Consider the following 20,210-nt stretch of genomic DNA (forward strand, 5'->3'; position numbering starts at 1 on the left):
ATTATTAACGTCCAAATTCTTTTTGAAATAAGATGAATGTCAGTCCTTTTTAATGATACTGTGATGTGGACAAATGTCACTGAATTTAATAGAGGTAGCTGGTGCCTAAGGACACTTACCTTCTCATTAGCCCTGTTGAGGTCTAAGATCAGGGCATCAACATTCTCCTGCAAGACTGCACAAAGCTCAGACCAAGAGAATCTATCTAGGATGCCTTCTGGTTGTTTTATAAGCACACAGCCTGCTACCAAATGCTGGTATAAGCTATGGAGGAAGGTTAGCTTCTCCTGAGACAAAAAGAAAAATTAACTGTTGTATCTGAACAGTGATAGAATTCAAAGAGATGCATCATATGTGTAGTAATGTGAGCTCCATGCAGCTGAAAAAACCCACAAAGCTCATTCTCAAACCTTTTCAAAATTCAATTCCTTGTTAATATTTGCAGTCATACATATTAAAGCCAGAGTAAGAAAACAGTTTTTACAGAATTTATCTAATTACCCATCGTATATAACTAAAGAAAGCCCAATACTGAAGTGGCCACAACCATGACCTGATACAGATAAAAATTTCCATGCTGTTAGTAGATTAATCATTCACGTTAACACTTTCAGGTACATTCAAATTGTACCCACTTCCAATATCAGCACGCAGAAAATTGTCTGATTGGCTTGGCAGCACAACACAGTGTTTATACAACTATCACTCTGAATTCTTTTGAAAATCATTTTTGTATGGATTATGTATGACTAAACAGTCAGACAAAAAGGCTTACAGCTTCATCAGTTAAATTCCACAAGCTATTTCTCATTCATTTACACTGATTTTAGTCAGTAGTATAATAAATTGATGCAAGTTATATACAAACAATAGCATGCAACAAAAATTCCAGCCTTCATTCTTTCAGTACATATATGCAACTTAACAACTTTGATTAAAACAATAGAAAGCCGTACCTCAAAAGCCACAAGAAACAGAGCCTTTATTCAAAGTCAGTAAACCATTGTAAAGGTTCCCATTGTTTTCCAGGGGCCTTGGATGATGCTTTACATTAAGAAATTGTGGATGACCAAGATGGGAAACTATGGTTTTTCTGAGCCCTTTCCATTATACTTAGGTGCATTTTCTCACACTATTATTTCATGGTATTTTAGGTAATAAAAAATTGTAGTGTAGTTTATATTAACTTTGTTTCTAGCAGATCCCTTAATTCCCCAAGGAAAATCCAGTGTGCCACCATTATGACATTTTTGCTTGAGCTGTGATAAACCAAGGATGATAATTATCCATTTGGCATCAAAAAAGGGATCCCAAGACCCAAAATCAATTCACACATGTTGAACGCAACCACAGTGTTGTAGACATGCTGACTTTACAATATAGCCAGGCTTCTCGTTTCCTTCACTTTAATCATTATCTGATGTGTATAACAATTCCAGCTGCTTCATGTGGACACTATTTAAATACCAGACTGTAAAAGAGGTGGAAAGAATGTTTCCTCTTTACTCAGTTGGCATCCATGTCCAAATTTGTGGAAGTAATGAGCTCAATATGCACAACAACTATGATAAAGAATACCATTGCTATTGCTAGTACTGCTTCATTGGGGGGAAAAAGTAACAAAATTAACATCTGTAAACAAACACAAGGAGAGAGATAATAGTTCTGAAACAAGACTTTGTGAAGCAATTCCCACATATTGCAAACCACAATGAGCTAACAGGTCACAAATAGCAATTTCTAGGTTTTGTGGCATTCAGGGAAAACTACCTCAATTCCACATTTGCTATCTATCATTGCCTTGTGAATCAGTAATTAACAACACATGATGATGATACTATTGTATGTTCCAATTGTAAAACATTTTTGTTAACTTTCAATTTGAAAGAAAGAAATAATTGCCAGGCACAGCTCTTTAAATAAACTCAGTTGTTCAAAAATTCAAAATACTGGACGGGTTAAGCTATTAGTTCTGATATAGAAGGAAGCAGAACAAATATGTCCTGAGATCTTGTAGATATTAAATACATATTTCAAAATACATATCTTAAAATCATATTTTGGGGATAAATCTGTTAAGACCAAGAGTAACCATCTGATGTATGTAAATGTATAAAGTTGAGATTAAATAAAGACTCTTTTTGACAGTCATCTTGTCTCTGGTAATACCTCCACATCCTTCTGGTAAGCCCTGGTAAGCTTCTGGATTTCATTTTCAGATTCTGTGGCACGTACTTTCTCCTTCTCCCAGCATTGCCGTACATTCTGTAGTTCCATTTTTAAAGTTCCTATTAAAGTCTCTCTGTCTGCACACTTAGTGTGCAGATGATTTAACTCTTTATTGGCATCAGTTAGGTTATGCTGAGCTTCCTGTAGAACAGAGGCATGGAACAGAAAGGCTGGTAAGAATTTTACTCTATAAAATATTACCTTAGTCCACTGCTCAGCATCTGAAGTAGTAAACAGTCATATAGCCATATGTGCTCAGAAGACTCCAGGCTAAGCTGACTGTATCTTGTCAATAACAGAATTTCAGAATTGACAATAGTCCTTCTCCACAGCTTGTAACTAGACGGCATCAGAAATCCGTCTGAGAGTTAAAAGCTCCATGATGCAGTGACCTTCGGAATCCCCTCTACCCCCACAACTGAGATGCAGAACGCATGGACGCAAATTATCCTCTGCAGAGTGGAGAGCTCTCAGAGCTAGTGAAAAGATATATTATTTTCATAAGTAAATCTCTGATCCATTACAGCTGAGTCGGTATGCAACACAGACAGCTGCTGTTACCCACTGTATTCTTTATCTGCATGATAAAAAAAAAATAAATGTGAGTACTCTCTTTAGAGGTTTGACCATGGGAAGACACTAATAATCAGAAATGGTCAAAAATACCATCATTATGTTACCAGTACCAAATCTCACAAGGTAAACAAAGCATTTCACACACTATCCCTATTCAGCCAAAAAGATTGCTGAGATGGAGAGGACAGATACACATGCCTTCCTCTCCTACAAGCACTGGACTTCAGTATTGCTTAAGTTTGCTAAAGGTCAAACTGAAAGCATTGTTTGTTTTTCGTAAAATCAGAGCTGCTTATATAGGAAATATAATAGGAAAGATACTCCCAAATTCAGCAGACACTGACAACTTTTATTCTTCTTAATGGAAATATTAAAAGATTAAAACAATGTTAAATGTTTTCAGAGTGGATCTAATTTTTACTCATATATACAATTTCATTACCAAAAAAATTAAAGACATCAGACACTGGTGTTCTGCATAAAAACCAGCACCATCTGTGAGTAGCAAACTCAGTTTTTGCATGAACAAGTATCTGTTGCAATGGGTTGCAAAATTTTTAGGTGCCTTACAAACGTGCCGCAACAGAAGCAGAAGTTTTAAGTCTTCCGAACATAAATTAGTAAAAAAGCTCAGATCAGATGACAGGAGATCGTGTGCTAGTATCAATTAATATGAAGATGCAATGAGTGTTGCAGAAGTATCTGTGATTAAACTGAAGTGATAAAGCAACATATCCTCAGCAAAAGAATCTGAGAAACACTGGGAGTAGAGACATTGTATTTTGGCAGTAATATAATACACTGCCAGTTGGGAGATTAAGTTTAACCATGACCTCAGGACTTCCTCACTCCCTCGGCCACTGATGTAACCAGACAGGACATTACAAAAGTGATGTGTCAGCCAAAAACAGAGACAACAAAAAATTCTTGTTCAGAAACTAAAGAAAAGAGTTCACAATTGCTTTTACTAGTTCCCAGGCAGATTTTACTCTAAGAAAATTTCAGCTGCACATTGTACAACTGTTAAGGATGACCTGATGCTACATGCATGCATTAAGTTGTCTGATAAACACAAACAAAAAAAATTAACAAAGAAAAGGACAGCTTTAATAAAATGTGCTTTCATATGAACGGGGGTAATTAAATTCTCTTCTCTTTTTCTTGAGAAAAACAGTTAAGAAAAAAAAATTACTGATGCCGATTTAAACATAAAACAGTACTTTGCAAATTGATAAATCTATTGCAAATTATTTCAGAAGTGCAATCATTGAAATGATCACTTACGTAGTTTAAGGTGATAACAAGAATAAAGCAGCATGCTTCACACAAGCTTGCAAGATAAACCAGTCTGCTCAACAGAATACCTTTATACAGAGACTTATTCTGATAAGAAAAAAAAGATACCTTAAATCCACAAAGATACTTTTTCCAAATCTTTCAAATTTTATGTTAAGTTCATGAAACCATACCTTTAAGTCTTGACTTAAAGCACACATTTTATCTTTGGATATCTCAAGTTCTTTTGTCATCTTTTCACACAGAGCCTTCATTTTCCCAAGCTGTGAAAAATACGGAGGTCAAACAGGCTTTTACAGAAAGGCTACATAATCGCTTGAATATAAAGGAAGAATTTTATATATAAAGGTAAAAAAAAATGTTTTCAGTTCATTTGAAAATATTTATATTGCATACAATCTAAATAACGTGCCATAACTAAGCACTAAATAACTCTTTTATAATAGTTTAAGATAAATAGCAGTGGCAGAATCCCAAACTGAGTCCACTATTAACCTTCCCATTAACTCTCAAAATATCTGACAAAAGTACAGACTTTGAAATGCATTTGAAAATGGAATAAATTCAGATTACGATCTGGGGAGTGGTTCGAGAAAATAAGTTTTCAAAGTCAGTGGCCATTTGCAGAAATTGTCTGGGTACAAGCGTGGTCTCTACTTTTTACTGACCGCTTGATAGTACTCACATACTATGTTGCTCACATAAAATAACCCATTTACAAAATTTATAAATTACTTTGGAAACTATATATTTGTTTGATCTCAAATCAGGAGACCTGGCAGAACCCTTAGAAATAATTATAGTAAATCACAGAATGTCACTGGAATATTTCCAGTCTTTTTGTTGGTTTACTAGCCTTCCCTCTCTCCCCAAACATATTCTACCTTCTGCACTATACAGAAAGTCAAAAGCTTGTTATCTGCCAAAAACAAAACACTTTTATACCTTTCAGTCACACAAATGAAGCAGATCGTTTAATCTAATGTTTAGCACAGTAAGTTAAAGGTGACACATGACGAGTTTACCAGCATATTTCACGTACACATTCAGGTGTGGGGTCTTGTTGAAAATCTCTCTATAAAAAGAACCACTACATAATTACTCAAAACTAAACCCTTACTGCTGTGTATTAAAACATCCTGTTTTTATTGCACAGTGCCCTTCATAGTCCCTTTGTGCATTATTGTATTATTAAAAAGTTTTATTACTAAACATATCTAATATATAAAAAGCCAAAAGCAGCGTTATCTGTGGGGGCAGGGGTAATCAAGAAGGACAGAGCACTGCCCTTTCTGTGCACCATGAAGGTGCTCGGTGATCTCTGGCTCCATATGACAACTTCAGGGTCAGTCACACGCAGTCCTACTGGGAAGTCTTGTGGCAGGTCATCAGTTGGTCCTGCTCTGCTTGCGATTTATTTTCCTTGACAGTTCATTCTTCTTTCTGTCAGAATACTCTCTTTGCTTTCTTAGCAGCCACCCCCTTGGTCTCCCCACTGCTGTCTCTGGCACAGTTTCACAACAAAGCACATCACTAAGCCAAAGCCTGCTGAGTCGACTTTTCAACTGTGCTGCCTATCACGTGACATTCCTCCTCCCAAATAACAATTCGCTGTGGGTAATATGTTCCTAGTTACTCTGCAGCTTCCAGACTTGGGTCTCAGAAGAGTTTCATAATGACTATACACATCGGTTCTCTTATCTCTCTGGGAGAGACCTAACAGTGCTTGCTGTTTACAACAGTATAATTGTTTCCATGGTCACTTATTTTTGTGCCCATTGAACAAACTCAAAGGTCTTGTGGGAGACCATTCTTTTCCCAATAAAAGGGGCAAAGCTGATATACTTCCTTTTTTTTTTTGGTCCTTTTTTTTTTAAAAAAAAAAAAAACGTTGTGAGTGACTAGTTAGACTATGCATTTGTAAAAACACGAGACAAAACTGAGAAATGAAAAAAACAGTACTGGCATTTTTACGGTCTTATCACACCTTGCCTTTCTGTATTTGCCAATTTTATCCAAAGATAAGCTAATTAGAAGTTTGTACAGAAAGCTTTAACAGTGCAGTTAACTTCTCTCTACAGCCTTTAAAGGCACAAATTCATAAAAAATTTACACCCAAGAGGATTAATTTAATCTCATTAGCAATACAAATGAGAAAATAAATGCAAGATTGTGACTTTTCAGTCAGTGAAATAAAAGGCCAGTAGGACTGCATGCAAAACATTTGATTTTTTTCACGGTTAAGACTTCCAAAATTGAAATATTTCCATTATTGTCTTAGATAACTTAAAGAAAGTATTGTCACAGTCCTATTTTACTTGAAAAGACCCAAAAATAGTTCCAAAAGAGATTTCATCATAAACACAGTCATCTCAGAATATTACATCACTTTTTAAATGTACAAGAGCATGCACATTTACATAACTTATATCAATGACTGTTGAGGCTGAAGTGTTACATATTTAGGAATATTGTGGTATACATGGCCCAACTCTTAAATCATAATCTTTTAACTGAAACCCTAGATATAGAAGGCTTGTTTTGCCAAATGTTTATTGAAAAAGTAACCCCAACAGGGTTAATAAGAAACCAAAACCAAATTAAACTGAAAAGAAAAAAAGAAAAAAACCCTTCTCCCTTTTCCCCCCAAACATAAGTGAAACTTCACTGTAGGGCAAGCTTAGAGAAATTGTAGTGACAGAGATTATTTCTTTGGGTATACATGAAACTGTCAACTCAACATTCCCACTCTTCTGACCTTTTTTACAAGCAAAGCATATGTACTGCTGCTGGCCGAAGGCGATACATATAGAGCCAAACAGTGCAAGTGTTACCTCATTAGACGTATCTTCCAGCTTGTTCTGGTAAGCTGTCAAGGTACACCTCAAAGTCTCAAGGACAGAGAGGCTCGGAGGTTTATCTTTGTCCTTACAAGTGCCTGAAGAAAAATACAGAATGAAAATTAAGCCTTAAAGCTACAGAGAGAAAACTACTCACCCCGGATGAGAGGTATTAAAATTAGTTAGGGCTTCAGCGACAATACCAAACACTGAACAGCAGCCTTTTTTGCCACAAGAGATGCAGCTGAATAGTCATACTTTCACAGCAAATGCATCTGAAAGACATTTGTATAAAGCTTTAATACAAGATTCAGAACTGTAAATTCTGGATTACATTTCTACCTAATATATTTGGTATGCAGTCTCGCATATAATTTCTACTGTGGTCAAGTCTGTGTCATACAGTCAGACCAGCCAACTTTAAAACCACACAATAACACACTTTGAAAACCATGTTGCCTGGAAGTTAAGTATGTTACACTTTTCCTGACATTATTTTGCTGTTGTGACTAAGCATGCATATTATAATGTAGTACTTCATTTACTCAAAGCTTTACCGAGCCAAAGATCACATGACTGTTATGCTTGGAGAGGTCTTAAAAACCTTTTAAATGATCTTGAATTTCATTCCAAAGGAAATAGTAAAAAAAATTTATTATCTGTCTGCCGAGTCCTACATAACGTTTCAATTATAAATCTTAAAGCTGATATATCCATTATATACACACTACACTTATTTACTAAACCTTTAGACGGAGACTTCTGATCTGGTTGTCTTAATTAGGGACATATGAACAAGTCTGAGCATTCCAAAGTCTGTAGTACAATGTGCTAAGAAAGCAAAACAACACTGTATTGATCAAGAGGTCACAAGATGTCAGCTGATATTAAATTTCCAAGAAAAAACTATTCATTTTTTTCTGGTGTTACAGCAAAACACCAGGTTATTGACAGATGCTTCTCCTCAGCATTATTTATATTAGTACGCAGCATTTATAAACTTATTTTGTAAAAAATTATAGTACAATCTTTTCCACGAATCATAACATGTTCTATAAGCAAAACTAACTTTACCAACACTAACAGCATCCTTATTTTGCAAAAGAAGTGAAAAAGTCTGTGGCATTTGAACTACAGAGAGGCTAAACAATCATAACTCCCAGCAGAACTAAAAAGATGATACAGGTGTTTTATCACCTTTAACAGGCCAGTGCCACTACGCAATTTACCTAGGGTGGCTCATAAAGTCAAATCAGATACTAAACTCTAGCGCCTTCTTTGGTTCTCCATAAAACTTTGTCAGCTAGAGGAGGTGCACTTACAGACTTGCAGGCTGGAATTTTTTTAGGAATCCTACGGTTAGTGTTCTCTAATAAGCATGATGTTCTACTCAAAGCATTATACAAAAATTATAGATTTGTCCTGTAGGCTATACATAATTCACCAGCATCAGTCAGTGGAAAACTTACACACATGCACAAGTCAGAAAGTATTGCCAACAGCCATTCTGAAAATTTTTTCAATTAATTAGCCTCTTCTCTCCCAATTCCTTGTTAATACCGGACAGCATAGAGTATTATTCAAATTGGACATTAACTTTTCACTTTGACTTGCCAGTCAAGTATTACTGTCAAAGTCACACCTAGTCAAACCCACACCGGTTTGCATGACTGCTTTGAGTAACAGGAGCAAAATCTGCTCTTCAGGATGTGAGTGAATTTAAAAAGAACACACGTCCCAGTGACAGACTTCTGCTCTATCAGCCACTCCACTGGACACCTATTTACCACAGTTGCTAAAGGTCTACAGGGTCAGGGAAAAGCAAAATCTTCTTAATGAAACTCCAGTGCCCTTAATCAAACCTTTGAGCCCTACAGATGTCCCAAATAACAATGTTACACTTAGAATCAACCTAAGAATAATTCTTAAAATCTGACCTTTTGTGAGTAGTTTAGATTTCACATTTAAGAAAGAGACTAGTAACACCTTACTATCATTTTAATCACTTAACCACAGCTATAGTTAAGGATGCATAGCCCTCCGCTCCTGTCTTCTCAATTACAAGAGAGACTTCTCACAACTACTCATTGTAGGAACATTTTGCAGTGATCTTGTTGCACAGAAAAAAGAAAGTACTATGCTTCCATGCTTCTAGCTCTAGAGAAGTTGTACCTCACAATTCTCATTCAGTTTAAAATAACACCTATTAAGTCAATCTAGGGGTTGTCTTCCATCCCATAGTTTTCATCAAGCGTCTAAATGATGTATCTAGAGTCCCAGCCTGCAATGCTGTCACTGAAACGTACCTCTGAAGTACCTTAATTTACATCATGTTTGCCAGAACCAGATTTTTGCCATTAAACTTTCCATGCTGGCTGGCATTGCTTGCCTTTGCTGCAACCCTATTTTCTAGGCAGCCCAGCCTGCCAACAGAAATACCAGATTCCACCATCCTGCACTAGCTGAAAACAAGTCTATGGCTTTAATACTGGCCAAATGTTGCCTGTCTTCACACAACTATGCAGGAGACATGCAACATAATCCAAATGGTACTCTCTTGCTGGAGAAGGCCTGCTTCAGCAATAAGGAAGAAAAAACCCCAATACTTGAAGCATTTGCCCAATATCACCTGAAAGTTTGGGGGAAGAATTTTGGGAAAATGCCAGGTTTAATAGGAGATTGACAGGAGGTATTCAAGTGAGTAAACTCTTAAAACTGTTGCTTCAGACTTTCTACTAACGGTACTGGTCCTGGCTAGGATAGAGTTAATTTTCTTCATAGCAGTTCATATGGTGCTGTGTTTTGGATTTTTGACCAAAACAGTACTGGTGGCCTGTGTTAAACAGTGACATTAGCTCAAAGCAGCTGACGCTCTTAGCACTTTATAGTCAGTTCACATTTTTTTTCAGATTGCTAAAACCTTTTTTTTTTTCTTGAAATGAAGACAAACTTCCCTGAGCACAAACCCTGTTGCTGAATAACTGTAAAATATGATAAACTGAACATGGACAAACTGAAATCATGCAAATTCACCAGAAAGTGGTGGTGAATGGAGTTAAATCCAGTTGGTGTTCAGTCACAAGTGGTGTCCCCCAAGGCTCGGTGCTGGGGCCGGTTCTCTTTAATATCTTTATCAATGATCTGGATGAGGGGATCGAATGCACCCTCAATAAGCTCGTAGACGACACTAAGCTAGGTGGGTGTGTTGATCTGCTTGAGGGTAGAATGGCTCTGCAGAGGGATCTGGACAGACTGGACCAATGGGCCAAGGCCAATGGTATGAGGTTCAACAAGGCCAAGTGCCAGGTCCTGCACTTGGGTCACAACAACCCCATGCAGCGCTACAGGATTGGGGCGGAGTGGCTCAAAAGCTGCCCGGCAGAAAAGGACCTGGGGGTGTTGGTGGACAGCCCGCTGAATACGAGCCAGCAGCATGCCCAGGTGGCCAAAAAGGCCAACAGCATCCTGGCCTGCATCAGGAATAGTGTGGTGAACAGGACAAGGGAAGTGATCATCCCCCTGTACTCAGCACTGGTGAGGCCCCACCTCGAGTACTGTGTTCAGTTTTGGGCCCCTCACTACAAGAAGGACATTGAGGTGTTGGAGCGTGTCCAGAGACGGGCTACAAAGCTGGTGAGGGGTCTGGAGGACAAGTCTTATGAGGAATGACTGAGGGAACTGGGGTTGTTTAGCCTGGAGAAGAGGAGGCTGAGGGGAGACCTTATTACTCTCTACAACTACCTGAAAGGAGGTTATAGAGAGGTGGGGGCTGACCTCTTCTCCTTGGTGACAAGTGATAGGACGAGAGGAAATGGGTTCAAGTTAAGTCAGGGGAGGTTTAGATCGGATATTAGGAAACATTTTTTCACTGAAAGTGTTATTAAACATTGGAATAGGCTGCCCAGGGAGGTGGTGGATTCGCCATCCCTGGAGGTGTTTAAAAAAAGGGTAGACGTGGTACTTAGGGACATGGTTTAGAAGTGATTTTGTCAGGGTGGGTTAATGGTTGGACTTGATGATCTTAAAGGTCCCTTCCAACCTCAGCAATTCTATGATTCTATGAAATTGCCCAATAAGAATAACAATGCTGTGGAAATTTTATAAAGGTCACTTAAAGAGAAGATGTGGATTTATGCTTGTTACTTTGGAATGTACAAAGAAAAAATTTTTTAAAATACTTTGGCTTTTAATCTTAAAAATATAAAGTCTTCTCTTCTTTTTCCTGTATAGCCCAATCAGCACCTAAAGGAAGGGCCTGGACCTTTAATATTGGCAGATTTTTAAGTAGATCTCTCAACCACTTGGATGGAAAGTTAAAAACCTAAACAAGAAAGGAAGATTGCCCAGCCAGATGTGGTTCATGTAACCCCTCACCTGCTAATTAGACTACAAAGATTTATATAAGATTTTTACTTTTATTGGCACCCATTTCAAATATGATTACATTAAACGTTTTTTTTGAAAACTGAATACTGGTACATAATAAATTCATAGGTACAACACAGTAAGGCAACAGCATTAGAAAATTTTCACACTTAAAAGCATAGTAAATATGTAGAACAAATGTCTTAGTCAATGTCCACTTTAGTATTAGCCTTAAAGACTCAATCCACAGCCAAGTTAAATTTTACTTTCTGCCTCAACTGAACCTCTGCAGAGATGCTGATGCTTAAAAAAAAAAAATCTCTTGAAATAAGATCTTTCAAAGTTTACCTTAAACAAAGCAAATTAATACTGAAGTTACTGTTACTGAATCCCTAGATTATAGAAACAGGTCAAAGCTGTTCTCTGCAAGGTTTATCACTAGGGAGAACAGAAAACCTACCCAAAAGACAATTACTGCTTTGGAAACTGCACTTTGGCAGCAGCATCCAGCTCCCCCCAGAATTGCTGAAGCCCCTCCAGGCATGCAGAACTTTGCAAGATTGAGGAAAACATAGAGTTTTGAAGAGCTTTTCAGTCTGACTTATTTACAGTAAACCTACAGGTATTACCCACAGGAATTACATTTATAATTACAGAATAAAACTGGTACCAGTTCCCAAATAAAACATCATATAGCCTATGTGAGGAAATCAATGCATCACAGATTCAAGGCTAGGCTTTTAAGGACAACAGAAATCTTAAGAAGTTCCTTTATTCAATTTTAACAGCACCAGGGCCCCCAAAAAATGTTTTTGTGCAGATACAAAAAAAGTGCATCCTCATTTAAAGATGTTATATGACCCATTTGTGCCCACTGTTGCTAAAAAATGCAGAAACATCACAATTTACATAAAACAAAAGCATTTGCTCTTTAAGCAACATTTTGCCTGTTTTCTTACAGTTTACTTGCACTGCAACTTGGAAGCATTTTGAGTCTAGTATGTGATTTTCTAACAGGAACCACATAGAGAAAACTTTTATAGTTTTAAATGAAGATTTTTAAGAGTGTACTATTTTCACCTTTAAAAAAATTACTAGCTTTGATGTTAAAGTTCAGCTCACTTATGTCAGCCACTATTTCAAATATTTAAGCAGGCAGCAATTTGTTGAGTTTGATACAATAATTACATATAAAGCTAGGCAGCAGAGTGACAACCACTGACTTACAATTAATTTTAATGAAAACAGAGAAACATTTGTTCTCTATTAGATCAAACGAATGCAATATAGTAGTAGTCCACAATCAACAGTAAAAAGTATTGTGTTATATCATGTGTCCTACACAACCTTTTTGAATATATGACCTTTAAGTTGCTGAAGGTTGCCTCAGAATTTGGCTCAGTTCAGGCAAAACATCTGTTCCCTTTGCAGGTATACTGTAAGGACTTTTTTCTCAGTTGGATTTAGAGCACAGCAAGTGAGCCCTTTTCTGACCGATCATATACACCCCAGCATTTGTAAATCAAGCTCTGGGCTGACAACAGCAGGTCCACATTCCGTCACCCTTTCTCAGCTAGCAAGGCCATTTGACTGCTGTGAGAACTGCTCTTAACATGTCATCAAATCAAAGCATGTTGAGAAGAGGGAATGCAAGAGGCATCTGCAGAATTCCCACAATGTAGTGACTTTGGAACATTGACAGATGCATCTGTCATTTTATACCTTCAACTAACCTGCTGTCCGCTGGCCTGACATAGCAAAGCTGTCCAAGAGTAACTCCAGCTCTCTCATGTTGTTTTCATACGTCTCTGTTAGAAAGACCTGGTGTTTCTTGGCCTTTATTTGACAGGAGATACAGACAAGACAAGAGAGGGAAAAAAAGAAACCCATTAAAATAGTAAACAGAAGAAATACAGATCACAATGGTATTTTTGTTCCCCTTTAAGTTTAAATTCCCGCTATATTTGTTATTACTCCTTTTCTTGAGCCAAGAGACCTAACATAACATCACAAATAACACAGACCCCTGCAACATACTTAAAAAAGAACTAAAGGCTTCAGGTAGTCAAAAGAAAAAATGGCTGTACTAAAACCTAGTTTTGATCTTCTTTTGCTTTAAAAATGTCTTAATGAACATTAATTAACTGCTGCCCATCTATGCAAGCAACAAAATCTATTGTTACACCCTACAAGGGCATCCAGAAAGACACCAAACTACTGGCAGACAGGCTAGAAATTCATGATTTGGCACTCAGTCAAATCCCACACCTATTCTCATTGCAAATCTGCCTCCTTTAATTGTTAGTATCGTCCATGTTTGATAGTGATTTCTTCAATATCAAAACCTCCTCCTTAAGCATGAAATATAAAGCAGCAGAGTCCTTCAGCTCCTATCATTGAATTTTCTTAAAGAAAGCTATTCACTAAGTGCAGCCTATTGTTCAAATCAAGACAGTGGCTTTATTCTCAGGGCAGAAAGGTAATACAGCAGATTTTTTTTTAATCACTACCATAGAAAGACTATTCCTTCAATTTATATCTGATACTAAAACTTGAAGTTTTCAAAGACATGCATCCACAATTCCAGACAAGACCAAGGTTCTCTTGTAAATACATAGCTCTGGTTTCTCAAAGAAATGTACAATTTTAGTAGCTAACTGACAAAAAGTAATACATCTCAGCAGCGTAGAAAACAAAAAACCAAAACCCCCCAACAACCCTTCTGCCCCAGATGAAGAGGATACTTAATTTAAATAACTTCACGGTTTTCACATGACAAAGGCTATGCTCAAAGATGCCTCATTACTTTTAATTACTCTATTTTTATTCTAAATTCTAACAGCTATTTGAGTAATTTACATTTCTACTTGGTGATGGAAGGTTACCCTTTTTGTATTGAGAAAAACTCTATTGTTTTCTATCATATCTATAAACTCTATTGCTTTAGTTATGCTTCACTGCATGTGTAAGGATCCAGTCAATTTCTCAAGTGTGGGAGACTGCTCATACTGGTAGCATATAACTGTCAGGCTAAAAAAAACCAAGAAATGCATTTAATTCTCTGCAGTGTTCTTCACTATTCAGCTTAAATATTTTATAAATTTGCTTTACTCTTTCAATTCTAATTATATGTACTGTATATCAACTAATATATTATTCATATGTGTATTTCAATGTTAGGTCCCCTGTAGCATTTACACGCCTTTCCTTGTGTGAGAGCTTGTACTACGCTTCATAAAGAATTTCCAAACCACTTCTATATGTTAAAAAATAACTAAGTTTTAACTCTTCCTCTATAAAATTAACTATATAAATAGAGCTTGTAATTGCAGAGCTCCAGTAAAAATATTTTATGGGATGCAAACATATTAAAATAATGTACTCTCATGTACGGATATAATGTCAAAGACCTCACATATTAAAAATAACAAAATGTAACAATATGATCAGCATCACAATAAAATAGTCTTTTTACATAAACCACTTCACCACAGAAAGGTCAGACTAAATCTTCCCAGAAAAACCTTTTCCCATGGAAAAGTCAAATTTGAGAATTTTTTTAAATCTCCTTATCCAATTTTTTTCATTTGGTTTAGTTAATTTACCACAATTTAGTCAGTGTATTTGAATTTACTCAGCCTTCTCCACTTCTCTGTGCTTTATTTGCTAACTGCATCTAGACTCCCTAAGCCAAGCTTGGTCTCTTTTTCGACAGCAATAAAGATCAAAAGGAAATTCCTTAGACTAGCCAGTTTCTCCACACTTCAGCTGCAAAGTATTTCGTATCTTTCTTTTCTAACTCCCATTTTCAACCACTGTCCCCCTTATCAGAAATTGAAGAAAAATACTGTAAACTACAGTGCTGGAAATCCAGGCACAGGTTAAGAGTACAAAAGGGTCTGAACATATCGATCTAATTTCTTATGTCTCACTGACAGGTATCTAATAAGAATGTGTAGAGTCATAAAATCATGGAGTAATTTAAGCTGACAGGATCTCTGGAGGTCATCTGGTCCCACTCCCCACTCAAAGCAGGGCCATGCTTGAAGTCAGGTTAGGTTGCTCAGAGCTTTGCCCAGTCAAGTTTTGACTATCCTCAAGGATGGAGTTTCAACAACCCCTCCAGGCAACCTGCTCCAATATCTCACCATGCTCACTGTGAAGTTTTTTTTTTTCCCCATACAGGTAATTAGAATTTCCCTTTCTAAAACTTCTGTTTTCTCTTATACTTTCACTGCATAGTTCTACGGAGAATGTAGCTCCGTCTTCTCAGTAAGCACCCACTTGATAATTTGTGGCAGCAGCTGTAACTCCCTTCATTTTCTTTTCTTCAGTCTGAACAAACACAGCAAGTATACATAACTACTTTGAAAAGGAAAATGGAGTCCACAAGTGCAGAAGTCAAACATAATCAGTTGCAGCTGCTGAAAGATATCTTCTTATCTCCTGAAATAGTTGGATCTGGCAGATTACTTCCCTCTCAGCAAGTCCATCCATCATCCTGTTTGTGTTAGGGGATGCCATTCCTGTAGAACTACTGGAAAGGTACTGGCGTGAGTGTTCCCCAAATTACTTCAAAAGGGAAATCAGGTGACAAAATACTAAAGCCTTTACTTACAGAGAGTCTGCTTCCCAGACCACATTTAGTAGAAACAGGTGGAAGAACACTTGTAAAGTAAGCCTTCTGCTGACTTTGCTTGACTTCCTGCACATCAGGATGGACCATACCTGACCTTGGAGGTGATCCTTGACAACGACCTTGAAAATCAAAGGCAGCAAGGGGCCTGTATGGATGCACGAGTAGCTCCTAACTAAATTCAAGTATTAATAGGAAGCAGAAAGGAGGTGGAAGCAGGCGTAAGTGACCTGGAATAAATATCGAGACGCTGTCCAAGCGATATGCTTTGGAAAGCCAAAATCCACCCAAAGTTGAATTTGGCAAGGGATGTGAAGGGCAACAGGAAAGGCTCCTGAAGTACATCACCAACAAAAGGAAGATTAGGCAAAATGTGCACCCACTACTGAATGGGGCTGAGGATCTGGTGACTACAACTCAGAAAAGGTCTCTCAATGCCTTTTTCACCTCAGTCTTTACTGGGAGAACCTGCCTTCAGGAATCCCAGGTTCCCGAGATCAGTGGTAAAGTCTTCTTGTGAAGTTTGTACAAACACTTGAGAATTTAAAATTCTTGAAATAGATCAGGAGTATTTCCTATACCCCACAAACACAATTGCTTCCCTCACAAAATATTCATAATAGGAGGCTAGAAATTAAATGATATGGGAGTGAAGTCACCCTTTCTGAACCTACAATATATGCTGAATTGCTTCCCATAGTCAAACTTTATATCCTTAAGAAGGTCCCTATTACCACAAAACTTCCCTTGAGCACAAAAGAACTTTTGGTAGAAAAATGTGTTTGGCAACATATTTACTTAGCCATCAATTTGTAAACACAACTGTACTTTTAAAGAAATTAAGTAGAGGCCAAGTATTTTTCATTACAAGTAATGTAGGCTCCAACCAGGAGTAAATCTTTTTTCCAAGATTTGTACCCTTATCTGTAAGGAGAACCAGAATTCTTAGGAAAGCCTACTGCTTATAAAAATGATTCCACCCACCGTCAGAATTATACTAATCTTCCAGAATCAGGGTATCTGCATTTATCTGGGCAATTCCCTATTATCTTGGTTGCAGAGATATTTTCTTTAACTACCAGCATTCAATTTTGGTATAATTCCATCACCTCTTCCAGGACAGAAATGAAGTCCCGTTGATTTTTCAGCATTTTCCAAAGGCCACTGTTGAATAAAATAAATGCAAACTCTACGCACACTTACACAATAGCCCACGCGACCTGATGCTGCAAACGTGCACCTGTGTCTCAAGTTCAGTAACATTTAAAAAATAAACACATAGGCAGGAGTTTGAGGCCTTTTCAAAATTATCTTATCAAAACCTCTGTAGTATTATAGAAGGAACTGGGGGTTAGACCTGCAACAAACTGCCATTATTCCAAGAGGAATTTCCTCTGCTTTGTTTACAGTTACAGGGATTTTCCAGTGTGGCTGTCTTGTACACGGACTAATCCACCCACTTAGACTGCAGTACAAATCCCATCTGATGATGGCAGAGCAAGTGCAAAAGACAGAACTATCCACACCAACACTGAAAAGCAGTATGTTCAGATACTCCTTGAAAAGCATTTGGGTAAATTCTTTACAAAAGCATCAGACCTTGGGGGAACAAAATCAACGTGTTTACAGAAATAGGCTCCAAATGACTGCTCCACAGTTAACAAAAAATGGTTTTACTTGAGTGATGTTCTGCACAGCAGAACAGTGGCCCAAATTTTAAGCAACCAAGCATAAATTGCAGTATAAAACAAACAAACAAACAAAAAAATACTCACTGACAATCTCCCTCCTTAGGCTACTATTTATTTTTGCTCAAGTTATCTAACTATTGAATCCTTAATAGAGTTTCTTTATTTTCTTATATTAGCTAGAATTTTCTGAGGTCTATAGAGGTATCTTTAAAAAGTGTCTAGCCATGTGTAAATTAAATACAATTTCTCAAGAAATTTAGTGTATTTGTTTTACTCCCCTGAAATAAAATTATTCGAAAATACTCAAATTTTATATGGAACTATTCTAGTCCCCTAAAGAGAGATTTGTAACAACCTTTTGGTGGGACAGAGTATCTCTTTTGGTTTTTAGGTTTGGTTGGTTTTTAGTCAGAGAAAGTTCTTCAAGGATTGGCAACTTTAAAAGCGTCTTTTAGATGCCTGCCTTCAAACACTGGGACATCACAGCTTGAGTGACCTCTCCACTTCCAGAATAAATTACAAAATTGGTTTCTTTGTTTCTATCATTTAAGCATATGCTTCAGACTGATTGGTCCACTTATATTAGGACAATAACAGAAGTAGCAACTGGGTAGGAACGCTCCACCCCTGAGTTAAGGCAAGCAATACAAGCATCAAGGTAACAACACTTAACAATCATTAGCACAAAATTAATGAAGACTGAGTCTCAGTTTTTTTAAATTGAAAGAAAAATCGCTGTTCACAATAAATCATCTAGATGAGATTTACATCTTTGCCATTGAGTACCAGATTCTGCTCCACAGAATTTGTAGGAAAGTATCACAATCTTTAGGGTGTTTCATTGTCTGTTCAGTCAATACTTTAAACACTTCTGTTAAAGAACAACGGTTAATGCCTATGCCCAGGAACTAGATTCTCAACACTTCTGTTCTGACTTCCATTTTACAATAACCTACAAGGCTGTTACAGGCAGCTGAGATGTATACAGCACATGACTGCATGCATGGCTGCAAGAGAAAGATTTATATGCTACATGGAAAAAGACAGGCTCTGGGTGTAATCTATTACATTACTTACACACTAATTATGCTACTTATACAAACGGGAGGAAATGAATACACAGTTCTTCCAAATTAAAGGAATTTGTACTAAAATACACTGTTTTTAATGACTTTCATTTCTTTATATGCATTCTGGTGAACTGGCAAGTTCACCAAATTTCAATATACGTTTGTCATAAAATAAAGGTTCAACATTCTCCCACTTGTCCGGTACTAAGAGTTAAAGATCATCCACTACTAGGTGCCAGAAACATAAATATCCTCAGTGACTTTTAAAACAATTGAAGACACCTCTTATCCTTTCCATGGTGCAAGAATACAGCTGGGGCTGCTTCAATTTAAAACAAGTTCTGAATCACAACGGCCATTCTTCAAGCTAAAAATTTCTAAAAACCCTAGCTGGAAATAATGACAAGCCTGAGACCAATTTCCTCAGAAAAACATAATGGAAATCTTGAGAGTCTGCTCATGCTGAACTTTCATAAGCAGTTTTGTTTGATACCAACAGAACCTATCACATTTGATCCATGCAAATTTCTGGCAAACTTCTGCCACATGCTGATGTTTAAAATTAAAAGCAGCATAACTACTTTAGTATACATTCAGCTGAGCCATAAAAAAAAAAAAAAAAAAAGAGTTCTTCTCTTTCATATAGAGTTTCCAAAGAATATATTTCGTCCCTGCTTAAGTCTGCTTCTCTAAAAAAAAAAAAAGAGCCTTCCCCGGTTTGGTTATATTTCCCAAGTATTTTACAAACAAAAACATTAACTTTTATTATAGCAGTACAGTGAGAAACAAATACAAGATCATCAGACTGGAGTGGAAAGGATATATTCACGACGTCTAACAATAGTATAAAATATAAGAAGGCAATGAACAGATCAAGAAAGCAGGAAGGGGAAATGAAGGGAAGAGAATACACTGACTTTTTCCACACAATTTTAGCATGGGTATAGGGAAGCCTAATAACAGCATATGAAATGTTATTTATACTTAGTTTCTGCTAGAGTCTTCGTCTTTTTCATTTTGGGAAGGAAAATAACAAAAAGTTGTCCGGACTAAGTAAACAAGACCACACACAGGCACTCCTGCTTCCCAAACAAATACAAAAGTCTTCAGGAAAAATACAAAGCCATCCAAGGTGATAAAAATCTAATCCCATGGGGACCACTAATACAACTCCTCAGAAAACTAGTATTTTTATTGCCTGTTCAAGACAGTCTTGTGGTTCGAAATAGTTCCAGTAAAACAATTAAAACAACCAGCTCAATGAATAAGACAGTTCTTTTAACTGAGACAATCTATTCTGCTTTTTTACCATCCAGTAATGTAGTGTTCATTTTGAGTACACCATTTAATACTGTTGCCATTACCAGAAACCTTGATCACGAACAGAACTCTGCCCTGAGTTTTTGTCAGGTATAACATACATTTTACTAAGGAACACAAAAAAAAAAAGGAAAACTCATATCACAGCGACAGCTAGCAAGCGCTCAAGGTTCCTAGTAGAAACTTT

At 37.0% G+C, this 20,210-nt stretch overlaps 1 protein-coding gene across 1 annotated transcript in view; it reads right to left on the bottom strand.

The window, feature by feature from the left end:
* Positions 1-20,210, bottom strand: part of CCDC171 (coiled-coil domain containing 171) — a gene marked incomplete at its 5' end in the record, with an annotated part of 155,787 nt that overhangs the window by 96,469 nt on the left and 39,108 nt on the right. The window contains 5 exon segments of the mRNA XM_082497984.1: positions 120-287; positions 2,170-2,370; positions 4,275-4,364; positions 6,936-7,039; positions 13,040-13,142. Of these exon segments, the coding sequence (XP_082354110.1) occupies positions 120-287; positions 2,170-2,370; positions 4,275-4,364; positions 6,936-7,039; positions 13,040-13,142 (666 nt within the window).

This window comes from Vanellus vanellus (assembly GCF_965231255.1).
Source record: "Vanellus vanellus genome assembly, chromosome: Z".
Lineage (NCBI taxonomy): Eukaryota > Metazoa > Chordata > Aves > Charadriiformes > Charadriidae > Vanellus > Vanellus vanellus.